The 21,320-nt window shown below is 32.4% G+C and overlaps 4 protein-coding genes across 6 annotated transcripts; 1 reads left to right on the top strand and 3 right to left on the bottom strand.

Annotated features, from left to right (window-relative positions):
* Window positions 1-609: 609 nt before the first annotated feature.
* LOC100782815 (uncharacterized) lies at window positions 610-2,182 on the bottom strand. Of its 2 annotated transcripts, none has more exons than NM_001255845.3 (3): window positions 1,938-2,182; window positions 1,662-1,857; window positions 610-1,340 (listed from the first exon to the last, which is right to left on the bottom strand). In NM_001255845.3, the coding sequence occupies exons 1-3, from the start codon at window positions 2,070-2,072 to the stop codon at window positions 853-855; spliced, it is 819 nt and encodes a 272-aa protein (NP_001242774.2). In that variant the 5' UTR covers window positions 2,073-2,182; the 3' UTR covers window positions 610-852. The 2 variants fall into 2 exon arrangements, with proteins under 2 accessions (NP_001242774.2, NP_001349293.1); NM_001362364.1 differs by having other exon boundaries at window positions 610-1,337.
* Window positions 2,183-10,520: 8,338 nt separating this feature from the next.
* On the top strand, window positions 10,521-11,535 carry LOC100782281 (protein MKS1). Its single transcript, XM_003525066.5, has one exon. It carries the CDS (start codon window positions 10,748-10,750, stop codon window positions 11,372-11,374), a length of 627 nt encoding a protein of 208 aa, XP_003525114.1. The 5' UTR covers window positions 10,521-10,747; the 3' UTR covers window positions 11,375-11,535.
* An 877-nt stretch (window positions 11,536-12,412) lies between these two features.
* Window positions 12,413-15,601, bottom strand: LOC100781745 (uridylate kinase). Its single transcript, XM_003525065.5, has 7 exons — window positions 15,187-15,601; window positions 14,930-15,071; window positions 14,142-14,195; window positions 13,728-13,819; window positions 13,314-13,540; window positions 12,914-13,090; window positions 12,413-12,772 (listed from the first exon to the last, which is right to left on the bottom strand). The coding sequence occupies exons 1-7, from the start codon at window positions 15,378-15,380 to the stop codon at window positions 12,663-12,665; spliced, it is 996 nt and encodes a 331-aa protein (XP_003525113.1). The 5' UTR covers window positions 15,381-15,601; the 3' UTR covers window positions 12,413-12,662.
* Window positions 15,602-16,608: 1,007 nt separating this feature from the next.
* Window positions 16,609-21,320, bottom strand: LOC100819135 (WD repeat-containing protein 44). Of its 2 annotated transcripts, XM_041015585.1 has the most exons (8): window positions 20,091-21,314; window positions 19,887-19,977; window positions 19,589-19,746; window positions 19,421-19,472; window positions 19,096-19,175; window positions 18,917-19,010; window positions 17,504-17,653; window positions 16,609-17,401 (listed from the first exon to the last, which is right to left on the bottom strand). In XM_041015585.1, coding segments are annotated over exons 1-8 (1,629 nt in total). In that variant the 5' UTR covers window positions 21,093-21,314; the 3' UTR covers window positions 16,609-17,399. The 2 variants fall into 2 exon arrangements, with proteins under 2 accessions (XP_040871519.1, XP_003524298.1); XM_003524250.5 differs by having other exon boundaries at window positions 16,609-17,653; window positions 20,091-21,320.

Raw genomic sequence — 21,320 nt, 5'->3', positions numbered from 1 at the left:
ATGTTACTAACAATTAATGACTGGTAACATTTATACCCATAAAAGAATCTGAAATCTTGTACAAATTATTCAAAATTTGCCACCAAAACCACTTTTTATTCAGTAAAGAAGATTTAAAATTATCAATATAATAATTTTCGTCCCAATTTGTGAAAACATTTTCAGTTGGTACTTTATTTCAATCTAATTTACTGGCTATAACACTGATGTAAACGATGTTAAATATGATTATGCATATACGAATTAAATTACTTATGTACAAGGATCAAACTGAAAGTAGACATTTCATAGTTAAAGAAGAAGAAAAAACGTGCAGCGTGGAGCACGGAGCAAAAGAAGGAATCATGTAATCTTTCCTTTCCAATGTTATCCACATCGATCATTTAAACGTTGCACGTTTTATATTTAAAACATGCAAATATATGACTTGTGTCTTCTCAACATTTCTAAGTTCGAAAAGGAAATTAATGCTATATTGTCTTAGAAACTACAAGTAATTCAAGGAGATTCTTAAATCAGAAATATATGAAACTCGTGATCACAATTTTTTGGCATATCCCTTCTTACCTACATCTTCTATTCCTTTGAACCAGAAAACAGAAGAAAAAATGAAACGGAGAAGGATATTCTTTTATTCGACAATAGGATTCTCAAGTGGATTACAAGCACTTTTTGCTCACAAAATACTAAAATTTTAAAATCCACGTAAGAAGTGCTCTTATTTTATGGCACTACCATAAGTGGCAATAAAAAAATACTTGTGATGATGATCACTGAATTTATCAAAAAGAACTCCAAAATTGCGACCAAAATTGGTTATAGTAGTTCTTAGAATAAGCAGAGACTACTCCCCTAGCAACAATTTACACTCATGTTAGATAATTGACTTGACAAACCAGATCCACCACCATCCAAATCCCTTTTCTTTGGCTTCAGTAATGGAGGTACCCAGTTACCAATAATATCAGGATCAGCATGTTCATGATCATCACCAATGGCATCACCTTTTTCTCCCACATAACCTGCATGGCTAGGCTCTTTAGGACTCACAGAGAGCCACTTGGCTTGCATGTATGAGGTGGTTCTCCATGGTGGCACGTGGAGACCCTTCTCTCTTAGGCACTGTTTGGCAGCAGAACATAGCAGCGAAATTATCTTGCACAGTTTGCTCTCAATCGCAACAAAAATCACTGGGACCGAGTCTGTCAATTCTTTGTAGTGTTGTGTTGGCCTCGCAACTTCAAATTGGGACCTAAAGTCTATATCCACTATCAGCCTCATAGGTTTGGCATAATTCTCATCATCCTCTGTTATCACTTCAATATACTCGTACTCACCTGCTATATGTTACACAAACAAACAAGTTTTGAATACAAGAAAGTAATTAATGAAAAGCTCAATTTCATTTCATAGTAAATATGTAGCACCACATTAATTTTGACATTTAAATGACAATTTCAAAATTTTAACATAAGATCCACCAAAAGGGTCCATCATGTCTAATTCAAATTTTGATATCTCCTTAGCATAGTTAACCAGATAATCCAAATATGTAGCAAATTAATGGAGCCAAAGGATATTTGGATATACGATTCAATTTGAATATGGGGTAACAAAAATTGAATTAGATGTTGAGAAAAGGCAGAGAAAGAAAGACCCACCAGCAGGACAACCCAAAGAGGTGGCCCAAGAGGTGTGGCATATAGAAGCATTGAGGCCATCCATTTTCATCCTCATAACAAGCCATCTACTGAGACTTGTTGTTTTCTCAGCACCCTTTCTACCTCTCATATGCTTCAATACACACTTCAATACCTTAGCCTCACATGCTGTATCACCATCACTCCTTAGAATATCCTGAAAACATAGAGAGCAAAAAAACACATGAGACAACCTTAAACCAAGACAAAACATTGAATTCATTGAACAGCCAGTACCTGTAGAATAAAATATTGAGTTCGGTGGTTTAAGGTGTGGCAATTTGAGGAAGTGGAACTTGTGGGGGATGTTGATTCGGATTCTATAAAATCTTGCACCATTTGTACCAACTCGTCTTCCTCTAAACTTCCCATCTGTTTTAATTTCTCTTCTCTACTATAGTCAAAGACAAAGAGAAGAGCGTAGTGGAAACTCGTGGGAGGTTCGTATTTATTATATATAAAGAGGTATGGCGGTGGAAACAGCACCTGTGTGGTGACAGATCATAGATATATGTATGAGGCCCAGCACTGATGATAATGTAAATCTATTAAATAAAACAAAAGGAACCAAAAAAAAAAAAAAAAGTTGATAGATAGCGGTTAAAAAACATGTTGCTAAGGTATACTGTCGGAATATCCTTATCTTAATTCGTTGGTTTAATAACCATGAAAGTGACACAACTAAGTGTTTTCAATGTATTCTAGAACTTACTCTGAAGGTTTCCAATTCAGTGATGGATGATGTTTAACTCACCTGCTAAGTGCTAATGCAATATATACACGCAGATTCGCTATCCGAAAGTCATTAATTATAATATCAATTAATTCGAGTGAGGATAATAAATTTAATTAAGGGAATAAAAATCTATTAAACATTTTTTTTTGTTTTAATTAGACTTTGAACTTTAGACTTGAACTAGAATTTTTTTTTGAAGGAAACATAGTCCACGCCACTTCAACCATTTTGATTGGTTCCATATGGTTTACCGAGGACTTGGAGTATTTCAAACTTTTTTCAATATAATATAATAACGTTATCATATACCCAAGTTGTTGATCCTGGACTCTGACATCGTGTTTGCTTCCACTTTTTTACGTGCATTCCTAGATATTTTCCATGTCCATTTCAAATTTTACGCAGAAGCTGGGGGGAACTGCATCAATTGGACCTGGATAATCGCATCAAAAAATTGGAAGCAAATATGCATTGAGTTGTACTCAATCAGATTTTCTTGAAATGATCAGAAAAGAAGAATCTATCCAAGGTCATCAATAAATATATATCAGTATCATTGTATCGGTACTAAATATATTTATCCTTAAAAATTATATATTTATTGTTTGATTTTAATTTATTTGAATATAATATTAAGTCTGTTTTTTTTTCAATTCAAGTTGTATCGATTATTATTATTATTTTGTTTTTAAGAATATTAAATAATACATCAAATATATAAGAAGTTAAATGGTATTTTTCTAAAATTTATTTTAAAATTCTCCCAATCTATGACTTCATTTGATTTTATTTTTTAACCTTTTATTTATTTCATATTAATATTTCTTGACTGTTCGTATTTCAATATTTTAATTTTTAAAATTTGTATAGGTATTGTTAATAAATTTTAAAATAAATAGTGATTAAAAACACAATAATTTTTAATAAACTAGAAAAATACTATTTCATTATATGTATTGATCTTAAATAGAAAAGGTGAAATTATAAACATAGAATATTATTAATTATTATTCTCTTAATTTTTAAGTTTTATCATCTATTAATCTTTAAGCTTTCCATTTTCTATCATAACTTGTGCTTAGCTTTCCACACTTTGCTTCTTATTCTGGCATACTTCTCAATTGGGCCGCGTATCTCTTCTATTTGGGAACTGCTAGGGCAACCTGCATTTTTACTGATAGATCCACCATAACATGCAAAATTCCAATTTTACCCTTTCAAAAGACCAATACAGATTGACAATCCATAGGCCCGATACGGATTACCAATCTGTACATGGCCCATAATATTTTTTTTATTTTTTTTTTCAAAAATATAATTTATGAATTAATGGTTTAAGCAGGAATCAAACCTATAACTTTTATATTATTAGTACAATATTTTAACTAATTGAGCTAATAGACCAATTATGTTAAGAAATAATTAATGTCGCTATATATAACACTAAAATTTCTAATGTATATTTAATGAACATGTAAATTTACATAATAAATTTTGTGATAATTAATTTTTATCTAATAATTAATTTGTTTACGTATATAAATTGTAAATAAAAATCATAGATTTAATAGAAATTTACATATGTTAAAAAAATATCAAATTTGTTTAATTATCAATTGTCGTAATAAACATCTAAATACATCACTCAATTAAATATCATATTTGTTTAATTTTCAATCACGGTAATAAACATTCAAATACATCATTCAATTAAATATTAAATTTTTTAAATTATTAATTACTGTAATAAACATCTAAATACAAAATTCAGTTAAATATCAAAAAATTTTAATTATCAAATTTTATAAATAAATTAAATGTATAAAAAAGTATACAAAATTATAATTTTTAAAAAAAATTTAAATCATACGGATTGACAATCTATATGGTTCATACGGATCGCCAATCTGTATGTTTTAAATTTTTTTAATATGCACCCTTCTTCCCCCGCGACAAAAAACTACTAAACTTCGTCGTATATCTGTAAATAATGCACGTACACCATTGGCGACAACAAACACTCACAAAAGAATGCTAATGGAAGCAAGTTACACTAAGGGAGTGCGGTTTTATGAAGAGAGAAAAAACACTGTAAAAATAAAAAAGTTAATCTACTATTTGTAACCAAAAATACCCATAAGGGCATTTTTGAAAACTGCTGGGTACCCCAAGCAGTTCACCCTCTCATGGCTAATGTTAATTTCGGCCCATCTTGTATCTCATTGGGCTCCATCTCTTGTCTTTTAAATCCGGCCCACTTTGTCTTGTATTTCACTTGGTGAGGTATAAAAAAAAAAACTTGTACCACTCGTTACAACAGAAACAAAAATATATGTTAATGGTATGTTTGGTTGCATGGAAATAAAGTACAGAAAAAACATACAAATAACAAAAAAAAAAAAAAATATTCTGTTTAATGGAAGAAAAAGGAAAAGAGAGAGGGGAGAGATAACTTCTAAAAACAAAAAATTAAAATTTTATTCGCTTTTACTTTTTCTTACTTTAAATTTTAAAATTTTTTCTTTCTTCATTTTTTTTCCATCCAACTAAAGTTAGTATAAGAGTAAAGATTTACAGGGAGAAAAGTAGAGAGCAAAGAAATAGAATAAGAAAAAATATGGAATAGAAGAGAAAATGAGTAAAAAAATAATAGATTTTAAAAATGTTTAGACTAAAAGTAAGAAGTATAAGAGAAAGAAAAGTTAAGTTTTTCCTCTACATGTTTGGTTGAATAGAAAATTAAAGAGAGAAAAAATGATTTTTTAAAAGACATGTTTGCCCTAGTGTGTATATATATATAATAATAATAATACTTTTTAAAAATAATATAATATAATATTTTAAAAAAGAAATATTATCTTAAAAACAAGTAACTTGTTTCCCACCCAAAAGTGTAAATAGGGAAATAATATTTTTTTTATCAAAGGTTCTAAGACGGAAGCACTTTATGTATAAAAAAACACAAGGCAGCACTGTGGTTTATTAACAGGGCTATTATCGTAAATTTAAGCAATCTTTTTCCTATCTTATCAGTTTTATTTTCATTGGAGAAGAGATTTTATTTTTAAGCGAGTCTCGTTCATTTTCTCTCTTTCTTACTTCTCTTTCCTGTCCAAATAATGTAAAATTACTTTTTCTCTTCTACTTTTATCCTTATTTTCTCACCGCTTAAAATCAATTAAACCAAACCATGTGTAAGTTTTCATATGTTGATATAATTAGCGAGTTATATTGATACATTATTATTGATAATATGATGTTTCATATTAACGAATGATTAATATATATTATGAATACATATATTATTAGTATAATGTATTTCAATGATAATGTAAACTTATAATGTTCATACTAAAGATGCTTTTACTTGTAAAAATAAAATACTAAGGCCATATTTGATTGTTGAGGGGGAAAAATTGTGTGAAAAGTTTCAAAATTTTAGCATGGGTTTCACATTTTCATATATTATTTTAATTTAAATCTTTCTTTTTAATTATATTTCTTTTATTTTCTTTTTGTTCTATCGAGCGCTACATAAAGATATTGTTAGAAATCTGTTTAGAGACTTCTAAATAGAAAATCTCACTTTCAGATGCAACAAACATAAAAAGGAGAGTAAGAGATGGATTAGTAGTGAAACTTGACTGAGTTCCAAAAACCCGAGTTAATTTTGGTTAAATAAAAAATTTATCAGCATGTTTTTAATAATTAACATTTTTCATTAGTGTGACATTTTTTTAATTAAGAACTAAAGTCTTCACTATATAGTACTTTCACCATTAGACACTAGATACTCTAATAATCTAGATGCTCCAATTACTTGGAAATTTAGTACAGAGAGCATTAATAAAAAAAAATGCCATAAGAGCTTCGTAAGTATTAAATACTTTTAAAATGCTTGAAAAATCATTAAAAGGATATAAAACTTTGATGAATTACGAAGATTCATTAAAAAGATATAGAAACTTTCTGATGTAGAGTATGTTTGGTTCACATTCAAATGCCTTCAACGTGAGTTTAATGGTGGTCAAACTTAATTTTTCCTTTGACCATGATGTTTGGTATTATGTTGAAGACGTGATTCTGTGATTCAGATCTGAGTCTGAAAGAATCTACATAAGTGTGGTTTTTGCGTCAATTAAAATCGATTCTCTCTTGTAGACATGTTATCTTTCGAAGTTTATCCTTTCCTTTCAAACCAAACTCAATCATCTCCCCATGTTCATTTGTACCGCTATTGATAGTAGTTAAAATCCTTACTTGATGCCATTCAAGTGATTTAACAAGAAAATAGTCATGAGCTAGTTTAGACTTGAAGATAGTCATTTACTTCCCTTGCGAATTGCCAATTACTAATGAATAACTTTCCTTTGTAGCAACTTTATTTTCCTTTAAAATAGAATGTGTGATAATGAGAGTTTTTATGGTACCACAAAAAAAATTGAAATTTTTTATACTTTGATTTTTTAACCAATAAAATTTTCATGTCATTTATCTTCCCAATAATTAAAGAAACTTTTATTTATTTTAGATTAGTCCTTGATTAATTAATTTAAAAAAAATATAAAATTACAACTATTTTAAATTTAAAAAATCTGATTAAACATAAGTTTAAAATTTTAAATCCTAATCTCCTTCACCAGGTAAACCACGTTGATTTAATGATTCCTATAGAGTGACTGTTATGTTCAAGAGAAATATAATTATGATTTTGTCTCTTTAAAGTTTACAGTCACAACAACAGGATTTGATCGGAGAAAAAAATGACAACATGAAAAAACATCATGCTCGTCTTCATTTGAATCTTGATTGGTAGAGAGACTTGAACTTGAGTGAGATTTGAGAGCCTCATCCCTCACACTGGCGAATATGAATTAATAGTTCTATTTATAGTTAAAGTGTACCTAATAGTAATACTAACAAGAACATCTAAAAGAGACAAAAGTTTCATCTTTCTTCAATACAATTATGCTTTTGGAACGAAATCACAATTTTATATGAGGAATTTTATAATACCAATAAAGGTTAATTCCTTATAAACAATATTAATACATTTGCAATTCTATTTCTTTTTAGTGCAGTAGTCACTTTAAAAGAGTTAGCGTAATTTATAGGGTGAAGAAGATTAGGGATCAAACTTCTAAACTTATGTTTCGTTAGATTTTTAATTTAAAATAGTTGTAATTTTTTTTTTAAAACAACATTTTAATTAATCAAGGACTTTTGAAAGAAAAATGAGAAGCCAAATCACATAACAATTTTATTGCCTAAATAATCAACAGTATCAAAATCCCAAAAAAATTTAGGGTATCATAGAAACTCTCTCATGATAATTACTTGTGAATTGTAGTGGTTTAAGTTTTTTTTTTTTTTACAGCAATTATAATGGTTAAGTTAATATTATATTGTTTGTGTTTTTTAAATAAATTTTAAAACGTTTCAGGGGTCCGTGAATAAATGACAGAGGAAGTTGAAAATCATGGATTAAATAAAATTTTAAATATAGTCTATGTAATTTAATGTTTTTTTACTTGTAAAAAAATTATTTTTTAATTTTTGTAAATTAAGTTTCTTTTATTTTTAGTTCGTAAACTATTTTATATAGCGTTTTGAATAATAAAAAAAATGTTATATAAAATATTATAAGGACGAAAAATAAAACAAACATAATTTATAAGGATTAAAAATAAAAAAGTAATAAATTACAAAGATTAAAAAAATATTTAAACCTTAAGTAAATAATTATTATTTTTCAAACCTAAATAATTAACTTTTTATAAGATAAATAATAATGAATTAATGTTATGTAAAGAAAAATCAAACTATTTAATATTAAATTATATATATATATATATATATATATATATATATATATAATCCAAATGATTAACACAGTCATTTAAGGTGTCGTCGTGATTATATAAGTGAAAACGATTTATTTAACAAGAGGATTCATGTTCAATTTTCATTATATGCAAAATTTTCTTGGACTAATAGTTAGACATTTCGAATGGGATTAGATTCTAATCTAGTAAATTAGTTGGAGACTCCTTTATCTCTAACCTAAGATAAATAACAATAAAAAAAGTCTAAATAAAAAAATTATGCATGGATATTAAAATCTATTTGAGTAATTATACACCTAAAATCAATTTTGAAGGAAAGTTTTCAAACAATTTTGTGTGGCCAAATCAGTTTTTTAATGTTTTATCCAAACAAAATGACATTACAAAAAACTCATGTTTTCTTAAAATCAATTTTGCAAAATTATGTTGATTCAAAATCAATTTTACAAACATCCAAACACAGTCAAAACCAGATAAATATCCTTTAATATATGAAGTTTTGAAAAGTCATCAAAGAAAAATAAAAACCTGGCTCTCTCTTTCAGTAGAAAGTGCTCCATCCAAATTGCCAATTATGGCCACATTGAATGATGGAGATCCTATGCTATCAAGTATCATCAGAAAGTCACATTTGGTTCTATTGTTTGGTTTGCTCCATTGAACCCATCACAATAATGCCACCTCCTGCACTCTCCCCCCATCTAGGCTATTATTTCCAAATTCAAATGCCGGTAGCTTCACATGGAAAATCAATTAATATCTCCATAAATGGTTCCAACCACCAAGCATACAACTGAGCTAATGCAATTTCTATCGAGTACATCCAACCATACTAGTAGTACGTAGTTCTTTCTTGATGCATCCCTGGCTAGTTATGGTCTTCTGATCCTTCTGTACTAGCTCGATTCAAGATGAACTTCTGTGGGATATATCCAAATATTATCCACTATATCGTAAACAAGATTGGACAAAATGCAACTCGTGGAGAATTTGAGGCCAAACAAAGCATGTATCTCACAAATTGGAATATATACACAAATAAAAAATATTAAACGAAGCAACAAAACATGTGTCTCACAAATTTTACCGTTCCGCCTCTTAATTGCACGAAATTGAGACAGACTGTTTCTTTTGCCATTCTTTTGGCTCAAGACTTTGGCATGTGACTATGAGACAGCATACGGAGTTGCTTTGTTGATAATGATAGTACTATTTATATAGATGCATTTCCTTAATTGATTGGCCATCAGCATCAGGAGGCAATTGCTTCCTCCACTCTTCAAACTGCTTCCTACACTCTTCATAATGAAAAGTGCAGGAAACAATTCCCAAAATGCAGAAAAATAAAACGCCCGCATCTGGAGCATAACATCACAAGGTCCAGAAAAGTCCATTTAAAACCAAAGTTCCATTCCATGTATTGATCCCTTGATTTAATTTGGGCCAATTGAGGAAAACAAGATTAAAAAAGAAAACTTCTGCACATTACTAAATTACCATACGCCAAAACAATGTTTAGTTGATACGACTATGTTACGTCGTGAAGATGCTATCACCCATTCTAGAGAGAAATTAAAGAATACGCCCTAATATTTCGCATTAAACAAAACAAATAGAAGATGAGAGTTATATCCGTGTCAAACAAACACTTTTTTAAAAATGATGCGCGTCAACTGATAAGAGGGTGGATTAATTGACATGCAGTTGTTCCAATTTAATTTAAAGTCTTGTATTTAAGTTATACACTTGTGTTCAATATTTAGAAAAAGAAATGTCTCATTCATAATTTTATCTGATTCAAATATAATTGTTTATAATAAAGAATACAATCTAGAAAAAAAAATTAATTTTAAAATTTTCATTCTGATTTTTTATATTTTCAAAATATATCATTTTGATATTTTTTTTCAATTTTCTTATAAAAATATTAGTGTTTTGTTAATTTTAAAATTTTAAAATAATTTAATGTCATTATATTTTACAATTAATTCATTTTGATACATTTAATCTTAAGAGTTTTATTCTATTTCTTTAAATTTTTAAAATATATCATTTGATCCTTTTTTAGATGTAAAAGTTAACATAACACTGATATTTTTAATAGAATATTAAAAAAATAATTAAAATTAGAATTTCGAAAACATAAATAAATAATAAGAATAAAATTTATAAGACTTAATATAAAAAAAGAATAAAAAGTGATATTAAGAAGAAGAAAAAAGAGATGAGGCGTGGCAGAAGCCCAGACTACATAAGGAAATAGAGTTTTTCATTTGTGAAGAGAAGAAGAACATGTATTTGACTAATCAACCTCTCCTGGTCAATAAATGGGCATCTCTTTTGGTCCTTGCTTCCCTTCCTAATAATAAATTAACAATTAATACAGTACTTGGTAATTTGGGGTCCAACAACACCATCCTCTTTTTAATAGCACCCATTTTCTCTTCCTAACAACAAGCTCCACCATGAACCCGCCGGAATTCCCCTCCGCCGCCGCCGGAACATCTTCGCCGCCGGGAAAGAAAGAGCTCCAGCTCCAAGGGACACGCCCGCCGCCGCTCAGAGTCAGCAAAGACTCCCACAAGATCCGCAAACCGCCGCTTCCCCCCACCGCACACCAACCGGCGCCGCCGCCGCCGCCGGAGCAGCGGAAGCCGGTGATCATCTACACCGTGTCTCCCAAAGTCCTCCACGTCACCGTCAGCGACTTCATGAACGTCGTTCAGCGCCTCACCGGACCCTCCTCCGGCGCAGAACCCAATCTCCGAGCCGGCGACGTATCGCCGGCGGCGAGACTCGCGTCGATCGAGAGAACGAGCCCGTCGGAGAGGGAGAAAGTTCGCAGCGAAGACAACGACGTGACGTTGATGTTAGAAGGAGTGGAAGTGGGTCAATTCCCCGGAATATTGTCGCCGGCGACGTTGCCCCCGATATCACCAGGGTTTTTCTCGGAATCGCAAACGACGTCTTTTTGGAATGACTTGAGCCCCTTTTGGTCAACGACCAGCTTCATTGCGAGTCCGTCGGGGCTTTTTCCCGGCAACGTGATGTCTCCGCTGCCGTCGCCGGACATCTTTAATCTCTTTTACTAATTTCATTTTCGTTTTTTTTCGGCCAAAGACTTTTCGGTTTTTTATTTATGATTAATTCAACGTTTCGCTGACTTTTGTGCCATAAGTTTTGTAGTAGTGAGTATACATTGTTGTACTGGGAAAAGATAATCAATGAGACAATGAGGACTCTTCAATTCAAACTTTAGAGATTTACTGTTCTGAACTAAAATTGCCTGACTTTATTTGCGACAAAATTTGAGTTTCTTTCCCAGTGTGTTTATGTGGTACTATCGTGGATTGGGTTAAAGTTTTTATTTATTTATTAATTTATTAAATACGGCGCACAAAAAAAAATTATTTTAGATTTTTCAATAATGGAGGTTGGAAGACTCTTATTTTACTTTTTTGAGTCCAAGGAAGGATGAATTTCTTGACATACCATCTTGTGCTTGTTTAGAAAATAATTTCTCTCTCGAATATTCAATTTTTATAGTAAAATAAAAACAAACAAGTTTAGTAGATGTTGTGATTGAACAGTGAACACATAGCTGCACGATCAATTTTGCAATGACCTTTGGACGAGGAGTCAATTGAAACGGGTAGTTCTAAGCTATCAGAAAACGTCAAATTAAAATAACTCAAACGCAATTCCAAGAGTGGAGAAGTCGGGAATTAAAACAATAAAGCTGGATGGTATGTTTTCAGGTGCCAAGATATGTAATCTTAGGGGAATGAAAATTTCAAACATGAATATGATAATTTTCATTGCTTCGTTCTTTCTTCTATTCCCCCCCCAAAAACAAAAAAAACAATGGCTTTCAGCTTGAAGAATCCAAGCCTAATAATAGTTCCGTGCTTTTGCTGAAAATGGAAAGAGGGTGAATGGGTGATAAATATCATCCGGATTCCTATTCCTCTGAAATCTGAATTACATTTCAGAAAGGATTAGATTACAGCCGAAGTACGCATTCGTTTTGGACCAAAGCTGAAAGGTACATAGCAAACGTAATACGGAGTACAAATTATGGGGGGTCAAAAAAAGGAAGACATGAATTTACGCAAACGGAGCACAGTCCAGAAGTCAAAATATAATTTGCATAAACCACAAAATGGCAAAGTAAAATAAGGCCAAACCAGGTGGAGGGAAACATCAAACGATAATTTAACTTGTTATATTTACAAATTTATGACTCAACAGCACCCTTGAAGTCCATCAAAACCACCAATCGCAAGTAATGCACCTCACATATTTGGCATCCTCGGCTGGAAGATTGTATAGGAAAAGAAAAACACAATAAATAATCAATTGGCAAGACTACAAATATTTTCATGTTCTTGATACGGTAGAATTCCAGGTTGCTCCAATCAAAGTGCCAACTCTTTCTCCTTTAATAGCTTTCTCAATGTTACCAGGTTTGTTAAGATTGAAGACAACAACTGCACCATAAAGGAAGGGCAGGGGCAGCTTAAAATCACTTCACTTTTGGCAGGGTAAGGAGAAATTTAAACTAATAACAATTAGAAAATATATATATATAAAAAAAAAAGTTCATATAAATGTTTGTCAGCGTGACTTACCTGGAATATTATTTTCTTGGCATAAAGTTATGGCAGTCATGTCCATCACTGACAGATCTTTGGAAGTTACCTCCTGATAGGTTAGTGTCTCGTGAAGACGTGCTTGTGGATTACGCTTTGGGTCTTCATCAAAAACTCCATCAACGTTTGTTGCTTTGAGTACAACCTCGGCATTAACTGAATAAATGACGGAATAAAGTTATGTAGGCGCTGGAAAAGTTCACCTTGTATACTGAAGTGAAAACAAATTTAGCAAAAACAGAGAAATTGATTTCGAAAATCTACCTCCTTTGCCAAGAAATTACAGGGAAAACAATATAAACGGAACCATCAACGATAAACAGATAGAGCTTAGTGTGGTATGCTTGTTCTAGATCACATCAATAAAAATGTAACTTACTTTCTGCACATCGGAGTGCTGCAGCAGTGTCTGTGGTAAAGAATGGATTACCAGTTCCAGCAGCAAAAATGACAACCCTTCCTTTTTCCAAATGCCTCACAGCCCTTCTGCGAATATATGGTTCTGCAACCTCAGACATACGAAATGCAGTCTGCACCCGAGTAGGAATGCCAATACTTTCCATTGTTGCTTGAAGAAATATAGCATTCATAACAGTGGCCAACATCCTAGAGGATAAATTAAACAAAATTAGTAAAAAGCCTGGATACTACTTCTCTCATGCATTTTGAGCAACTCAAAGTATAGTGGATGTGGATCATAATAAATTGGAAATCTAAGTTAACAACCAGCACATCAGCGATCAGTGCCCTGACTTAACCTTCAAGATAAAAATTAAGAGATTAAGGGAATCACCCAATATAATCCGCAGATGAGCGGTCTAGTCCACTACTTCCAGCCCAGGAGGATCCACGGAAGATGTTACCCCCACCAACTACCAGTGCAACCTGAAACATCAGCCTAATCGTTTAAACCAAAGTCTGAAAACCAGTAAAAAGCTTTGAATAACTTCAAGTCAAATGTTCTAACTTGCAGCAATATCATAAAGTCTCCCAATATTACTGCCAAATACAAAAAATAGATCCGTGTATCACTTATCCTAAAGATTAATTTGTAAAACACATCGACAACGACAATTTCACAAAACTACTGTAAATTGCACAAATTCAATTAGTCAAATGATGATCTCAAACAACAGATGATGCAGCAGAAAAACTATAACAAAAGAAACAAAAACGTATTAGTATAAAAAAAATCCATTGTTGTCACCTCAATGCCAAGGCGAGTCACTGCTGCCACCTCCCTTGCAATGGCCATGGTTATCTGTATCCAACCAAAAAAAAAATCAGAAACAATGTCGAGAACAACATAATATATCAAAGTATTTCGTTTTATTTATTTATTATGTTTTCAAGAACCATGTATTGCCACACTTGTCTCATTAACTTGTTTTCTCATTTCCCTAAAATGTCCATTAAGTAATTAAGGCATACCAAAGATTTATCACCACTCTTATATCTATGTAAACTTGTAATTAACAATTACAAAACTAATTTTAAATAATGAAGGCAGTAACGCACAATAAAATAGTAGAAAAATGTCTAACTAACAAAGAGAAGCTGTTAGTATATTTAAAATTAATTATTATAATTGCTCAAAGATTACTAACACGAGTGGATTATTAAAAAGGATAAATAGTCAAATTTGTCCTTGAAAGTGTGATGCGGTAACATATTGGTCCTCAAAGATGAAAAATACAAATTTAATCCTTAAATGTAGAAAAAGTGCAACATATTAGTCTAAATTTTTGATACCATTTTGTCATTAAGTTGTAATGTTTATGGACCAATTTGACAATAAATTATATTTTTTGATAATCAATTTGACATTAGGCTGTAAATTTTAAGGGATAATTTGTAATTAAATTTAAATTTTTCATCTTTTTAACGACTTATTTGTTAATGTCTTACGCTTTCTTTCAAGGACGAATTTGGGTATTTACCCAAACAAGAATTGAATAGAGTAATAGAGTAGCAAAGCAAAGCAGGGTATGTAACCTTAGGGTCAATGTTCTGAGAGTGGTCTCCAGCAAGTGCTTCTCCGCTGACTTTGAGCAAAACCCTTCGCCATTTAAATGATGGCTTGCTACTTTCGTTCATTGAGAGTCTCAAGTGAGACATGGACGGAATCCCTGGCTTCCTGCCAACAACTTTTATTTCAGTCATAACAAACAATTTATCGTCTTAGTTCCACAGAAGCATTTCTACAAACAGCTTGCTAGTGGGCCCAAAAAACAAAAAAGAAGAAAACAAACCTGAAATTGATGGGCTCAGGGGAAGAGCCCATTTCGGAATAAGAGGAGCGAACGGCGAGACTGGTGGTGTGGGAGGTTGAATTGCCCACTGTCAAAGTAAAAGAAGGGAAGAGAGGCTTTGGAAGACATAGAGGCGAAGGTGAATGAAGAAAAGAAGAAGAAGAGAAAGAGATGAGATGGGTGTAGAGTGCCATTAGAGAGTTTCAATTCGCTCTATCTCTATTCTCTATGCTGCCGCTAAACCCTCAACTCTACCGAGGTTTTTCCTTTCCGTGCTCTGCTCTGTGTTACCGCTCAAGATAATTTTGATTTTTTTTTTCCCTTTCAATTTCATTCCCTACAATAATTTAAGAAAATTTCTGCGTCCAAACTCCAAATATCTAGCGCGCACAACAAATCCGTATTGAATTATTGGAAATGTCTCACTGGGCATGGGCTACCAAAAAAGAAAACGAAATTTCCTAGGAAATTTTTTGGCATATATCATATATCTTATATTCAATTGAATTAATAGGTTAATTTTATAAATTAATTATCATAATAAATTCAAATATGTATTAAATATATATTAAAAATTAAAAAATTTAATATTATATATAATGATATTAATTATTTTATAATATAATTAACCTATTAATTCAATTAATTAAAATTGTTTATTAGAAACATGGCTTTATGTACCATGCAGACAAAAGTAAATGTTAAATCAGATCAAGTGAGGTTCATATTAACTGGCTGGCTAAGACCGTTTAAAATAGTACTAAAATTCACCGTTTTTTCTATAATTTCAAAATAAAACTTTCTTTTTAATTAAGGTAGAGTTATTTTATAAACAATTAACTGTTATACTTGGATTCTATTATTTTTTTAATCGAAATATGAAATCCACTTTATAATATGGCAACTAACTTGGAGTTTACTTTCGTGGAATCTATCATGCTGCATCAAATTTAAAAATTTATCATTTTTCACTTTAATAGTGCAATCATTAACATTGGTCCGGCATTTCGTTCTCATATTAAAAATATTTGCTTCTCAATGATAAAAAATTCATCTCACTGCGTTCAAAACATTCACCAACTCATTTTCTTTTCAACAGCTCCATCTGACTCGCAACTTGCCACTAAGGACAGAGCTTCCTAACAGGCCAAATTTATATTTATATTGCTAATGATTTTAATTTATTGAAAGAATATAAAAACCAATTTACAAATTGCCAAATTTTAGTCATTGAAAGAGTGTAAAGAATGTAATCATTTATTATTATTATTATTATTATTATTATTATAGGCAATTTTATTTTAATGAGACATATTTTAAGTGATTATTTCTGCCATGACAATTGATAGATATTTAGATTGCGGCCTTAGCAAGTCAATAATAAGGTAAAGATAAACTCTATAAAGTAATAGAAACGCAAAATTGAATAAAATTTCAATTGCATTTTTAAATTTGTATCAGCTGTATAAATCATCTAATCACAATGTGAGAATGAGAAAAAGAGATTAAGATTCTCGTGTGGTCTGTGGCCTGACTTCACCACTAGAACCACATTAAACTAGAGGCATATCACAAGTGTTAAGTGTACAAATTTCTAGAACATTTCGAGAGCCTTGAGACTCAACATGGATTTAGCAATGATCATCATATAAGCAGAGGCAAAGGCTTCAAATTCCGTCTTCCCACATTTTGAGCCACTTACATTGGATTCTAAGGCCATAACACACCGTTGTAAATTTCCACCTTTACCAGGCAAAGCCTTAATGGATAAGAGGCCAAAGTTCTCATATATGGAAGGCATTGTGGCTGAATCATCGATCCTTAAATAGGAGTAAGTTACATGGTTATTCAACACCAACATAACCATGACATTTACATGGTTATTCAATGCTAACATAACCATGGCATTGTCTTAATTAAAGCCTAACGGGCAATCCAAAGTTGTGGAATGTCTTGATAGTTCCATCACAACCAGCTGCCACAATTGATAGTCCCCATGTTTCTGATACATTTCTGCCATGGCAATTATCTTTGTAACATAACTGCTGGTGACCATATTCATCTTCTGTTATAGGTAAATCCCAGCTAGGAAGTTTCTCCTCGGGCCAAGTCATAGAACCTCGACACGTGCCATCAATGGCGAACCAATTACCAAGAGAAAAACGTTTGTGATCTCTAGCCTCAGAGGCAACCTCTAGCTGTTGGGTTGGCATTTCTGAAGAATGGTGGGAATAATTACCACTAGAGTCCCTTTTATCTGCTTTCATGCCTGACCTAGGAATTGCAACAGTAACACCTTTAGAGAAAAAGTACTCACAGGAGCGTTCGGATTTCGTCTGTTTTGAAGAAGCATTTCCCATGTCATCAAAGTTCCAAATATATACATGGGAGTCCTCTCCAACTGAGATTATATGTTTTCCACTTGATGTGAATGAACTAGACATCTGACATCCTGACTTAGGAAGACCTGTGAGAAGTAGTAAGACTAACTTGCTTAGAACTTTTAATGAAAACCAAGCATTAAGTACGCAATGGAAAAAATACTATCTTAAATTTATCAACATGGCAGTGGTATAGACAACATATTATATTGAAGTCACAAATTAGTGAAAGTAAAGTCAAAGATCAATTAAGGAAAACATACAATATAATAGAGTGTCTAAACATAACTCTAAAGCTTGCTATTGATAAAACAATACTATATTGCTAGTAGAAAATTGAAGAGCATGAACATGTAGAAGAGGAGGTTGCAGAATAGGTCTAGTTGGAAATAGCCAAAAGAAATCAAAATTCACGGGCCTCTTGCTGCATATTAGAATGCACAGAATATAACTAGCACCATGATTATATGAATAATTCCATTTTTATATGTATGAATCTACAATTTCAACGTGATTAGGTTTAAGAGAAAAAGAAACAGAACTTCAACTACAAATCTATCAAAGTTGAGTAACTAAACCTTTCCGAAGAAAGCTTCCCCTCCCCTCCCAACACAGTAAACATTATAACTCCCAATTTGATGTAGAAAGGTAGGATAGACATTAGGCATTAAAAATAGAGTCGCTACATCTTCCAATTTGTAAGACAATTGCTCAGGCCTAACATCAGCCTATCGGATAAGCAGATCCTGATGCCACGTGAGGAAATTATAGCATAGGTTTAAAAAATTAACTGCATAAAACTAGAGTGAATTTTTGTAATAAAAAAATCCCACCCATGTGAGGGGAAGAAGCTCAGTTTGTGGATTATTTTTTCAAATTTAATCTATTAACTAATCAACCAATGATATTTCAAACTGTTTAAAGTGACAGGTATAAAAAATACAATGAAACAGACAATAACAGAATTACAGAGGCTGACCTTTAAACTTACAAATATAAATCAACAAAACCTCGGGATACAACAAAGATTCATTATGCAGCTCATAAAAAATGTTACACCTAGGTAGTTATCAGAAGTTGTTTTCTAATTATTTAGAAAATATAACAAAACCTGTCACCATTCCAAGGTAACAAACAACAAAGAATATGCTAACATAAAACTTTTATTCGTGCCAATTATATGGTTTCAATTAAGATAACAATTCATAACTTCAGAAATGATCGGCATCCCAACAAAAGAGAATAGTTACAAAAAAAATGCAAAACAAATATTGATAAGGTGAAGAACTTTTGAAGCTATCCTATTATTCTTCCAATAATGATTCAACAGTCAACACTAAGTGTTGTACCTCTGTATTTCTGAACAAGCTCAATGCCATCAAATACACAAATTTTAGAATCTTCTGATGTGATCATTATTCTCTGACTGTTTTTTTGGGAGAACTGCAAAGGAACAAGGATGTTATAATGTTAATAGATGAAGGACAAAGTATAGCACTTTAGTAGCTAAGAATTAATAGATTTAAACCTGAATGCCAGTAATCTTGTTGCCGGACGCTTTCTTCTTTCCATGGACATCTATCTGAGCCTCAAGCTGGAAATATGTTCCTAAATCATTAGAAATCCAATTTAGACAGTCCTTTCTATTTTATGTCCCTCTATTTTATCCTTTGCAAAGAGAGTTCATGACTACAGTAATTGATGGTTTTTTTGGATCGGCAAATGTTAGTTTTTTGTTAGTCGGGGGAATCAAACTCACGACCTTTCCCTCCCTCCCTTCTCCTTTTACCACCAAGCCAACCTTATAACTCTTTACAGTAATTGATAGTATTTGTTAAACAAGAGGTGCATACCTGAAGCAACATAAAAACAACAAGTGCCTGTAACAGAACCAACTACAAATCCCTGCATATGTAAATAGCCAATGGTTCATCAATCTCATATACATGAATTTCCAGTGTCAGAATATGTAAGAAGACCCAAAGTCATGAAAAGATTCAGCCTAAAAATTTATGACATACTTTCCCATCTTGCTGGTAACTTATAGCACTTATGGCATCTCGTATATCTGCCCAGTCAATAACTCGCTCTTCACGTATCCCCCATATTCGAACCTTACCATCAATGGACCCACTAATGAAGTAGTTTTCATCAACAGGGTTGAATTGAATGCATGTCACTGCTTTCATTAAAAGTGAAGACACTATTATAAATTACATTCACGGGAAAAGATATAGTCATGTGCTTTAAGTTTTGTTAACTAATTAAACTATGGTTGAGAACAATATGCGTCAAAATGCCTGGTTCTGTTATACATACCATAGTCATTGTGATGGAAAACATTTAGACATTGATTACAACCAATTTGCCACAAGCGAACAGTCTTGTCCATAGAAGATGAAAGGAGAATCTGCAACAAGAATTTTTTATCAGCTTCAAGGAAAACTTAAAATTGCAAGCAGAACAAATTGAAGATATTGCATGATTGGAGGGGGGGTAACAGCTTCTGCTAGTTAAACTCACATCTGAATTAGACCAAGCCAAATCCAAGACATCATTGGAATGACCAAAGAATTCTTGCAGTGGTGATTCCTCAATTTGAAAAACACTATTTGGAAGGAAAATGAAGGGTTGGCTTGAGTGTTTCTTCCGAGGAGAAGAGTTGTCACATTCCACTTTGCTTTTAGAAGTACTGTCTTCTGGGGTGAAACAAATACTGGATTTATCCAGTGATGTAACACACCATATGCGAACAACACCATCTTCACCTCCACTCGCTAAATACTGACCACATGGACTAAATTTCATGGTCCAGACTAGGCCTTTGTGTGCTCTAACCTCTTGTCCAAGGTATAGGCCACTGAACTCCAGCCACCTCTTTTTATTCTGCCTCACCTTTATTCTTCGAGTTTTATTTGTCCCTGCATTCAATTTGGACCTTACATTTCCTTCACCACTTTTCCTGATGTTCACAAAGCGCTTCCACCAGTTTTTCCTCTTTCTTTTACTCATATCAAAATCCTGAAATTCTTCTTGTGAAACAGCTTCTCTGGGTCTGTGCTCCTCAGCTGTAGAAGAGAACTCATGCTCTTTTCCTTGAATGTTTGCTTCTGCTTCATCTTGGGGACACCCTTTGAATTCATCCAAAGAGATTTTTTCTTTAGAAGCTGCTTTGCCTCCAGAGAGAATCAACTTCTCAGATACTACTTGATCAGTATGCAAAATGCAAGCATTTGAGATTGCCCCACTGCACTCCCTGATCCTCTCCAATCCCAAGCTGATGGATGAGTCATCTAAGTTCATTTTCTCTTGTGAACAAACCTTGGAAGAAGAATCAGCTAAGCCCAAACCCTGCAGAAAACGTTCCCTCCTCTCCTTCACACTAACAGGCTCCTTCACCCAAATTTCGTCATAACCACACCTTCCAGAACCAAACTCTTCTTTGGCTAAAACAGAATCTTGAGTTGACAAACTATCCACTGAGTCAAAGAACACATCCATGTCTCCATCATCAGAGCTCAGCATATCTCACACTTCGATTTGAAACAAACCACCTTCCACATGAAAATCCCACCTTCAAGACCTAACCCTTCTCCCAACTATCAATACACTACTTCTCAACACCTTAAAATAGGGAATTCCCAATCAAGGGACCAAATTTCTCCCCCCAATTATGCAAATCACAGTAGAATATTAAATGTCACAGGCTAAAATCATAGCCTAAGTACAAGAAACAAACTAACCACCAATGAG

This window comes from Glycine max, chromosome 5, assembly GCF_000004515.6.
Source record: "Glycine max cultivar Williams 82 chromosome 5, Glycine_max_v4.0, whole genome shotgun sequence".
NCBI lineage: Eukaryota > Viridiplantae > Streptophyta > Magnoliopsida > Fabales > Fabaceae > Glycine > Glycine max.
Note: the sequence above shows the minus strand (reverse complement) of the source record. Positions and strands in the feature narration are given on the sequence as shown.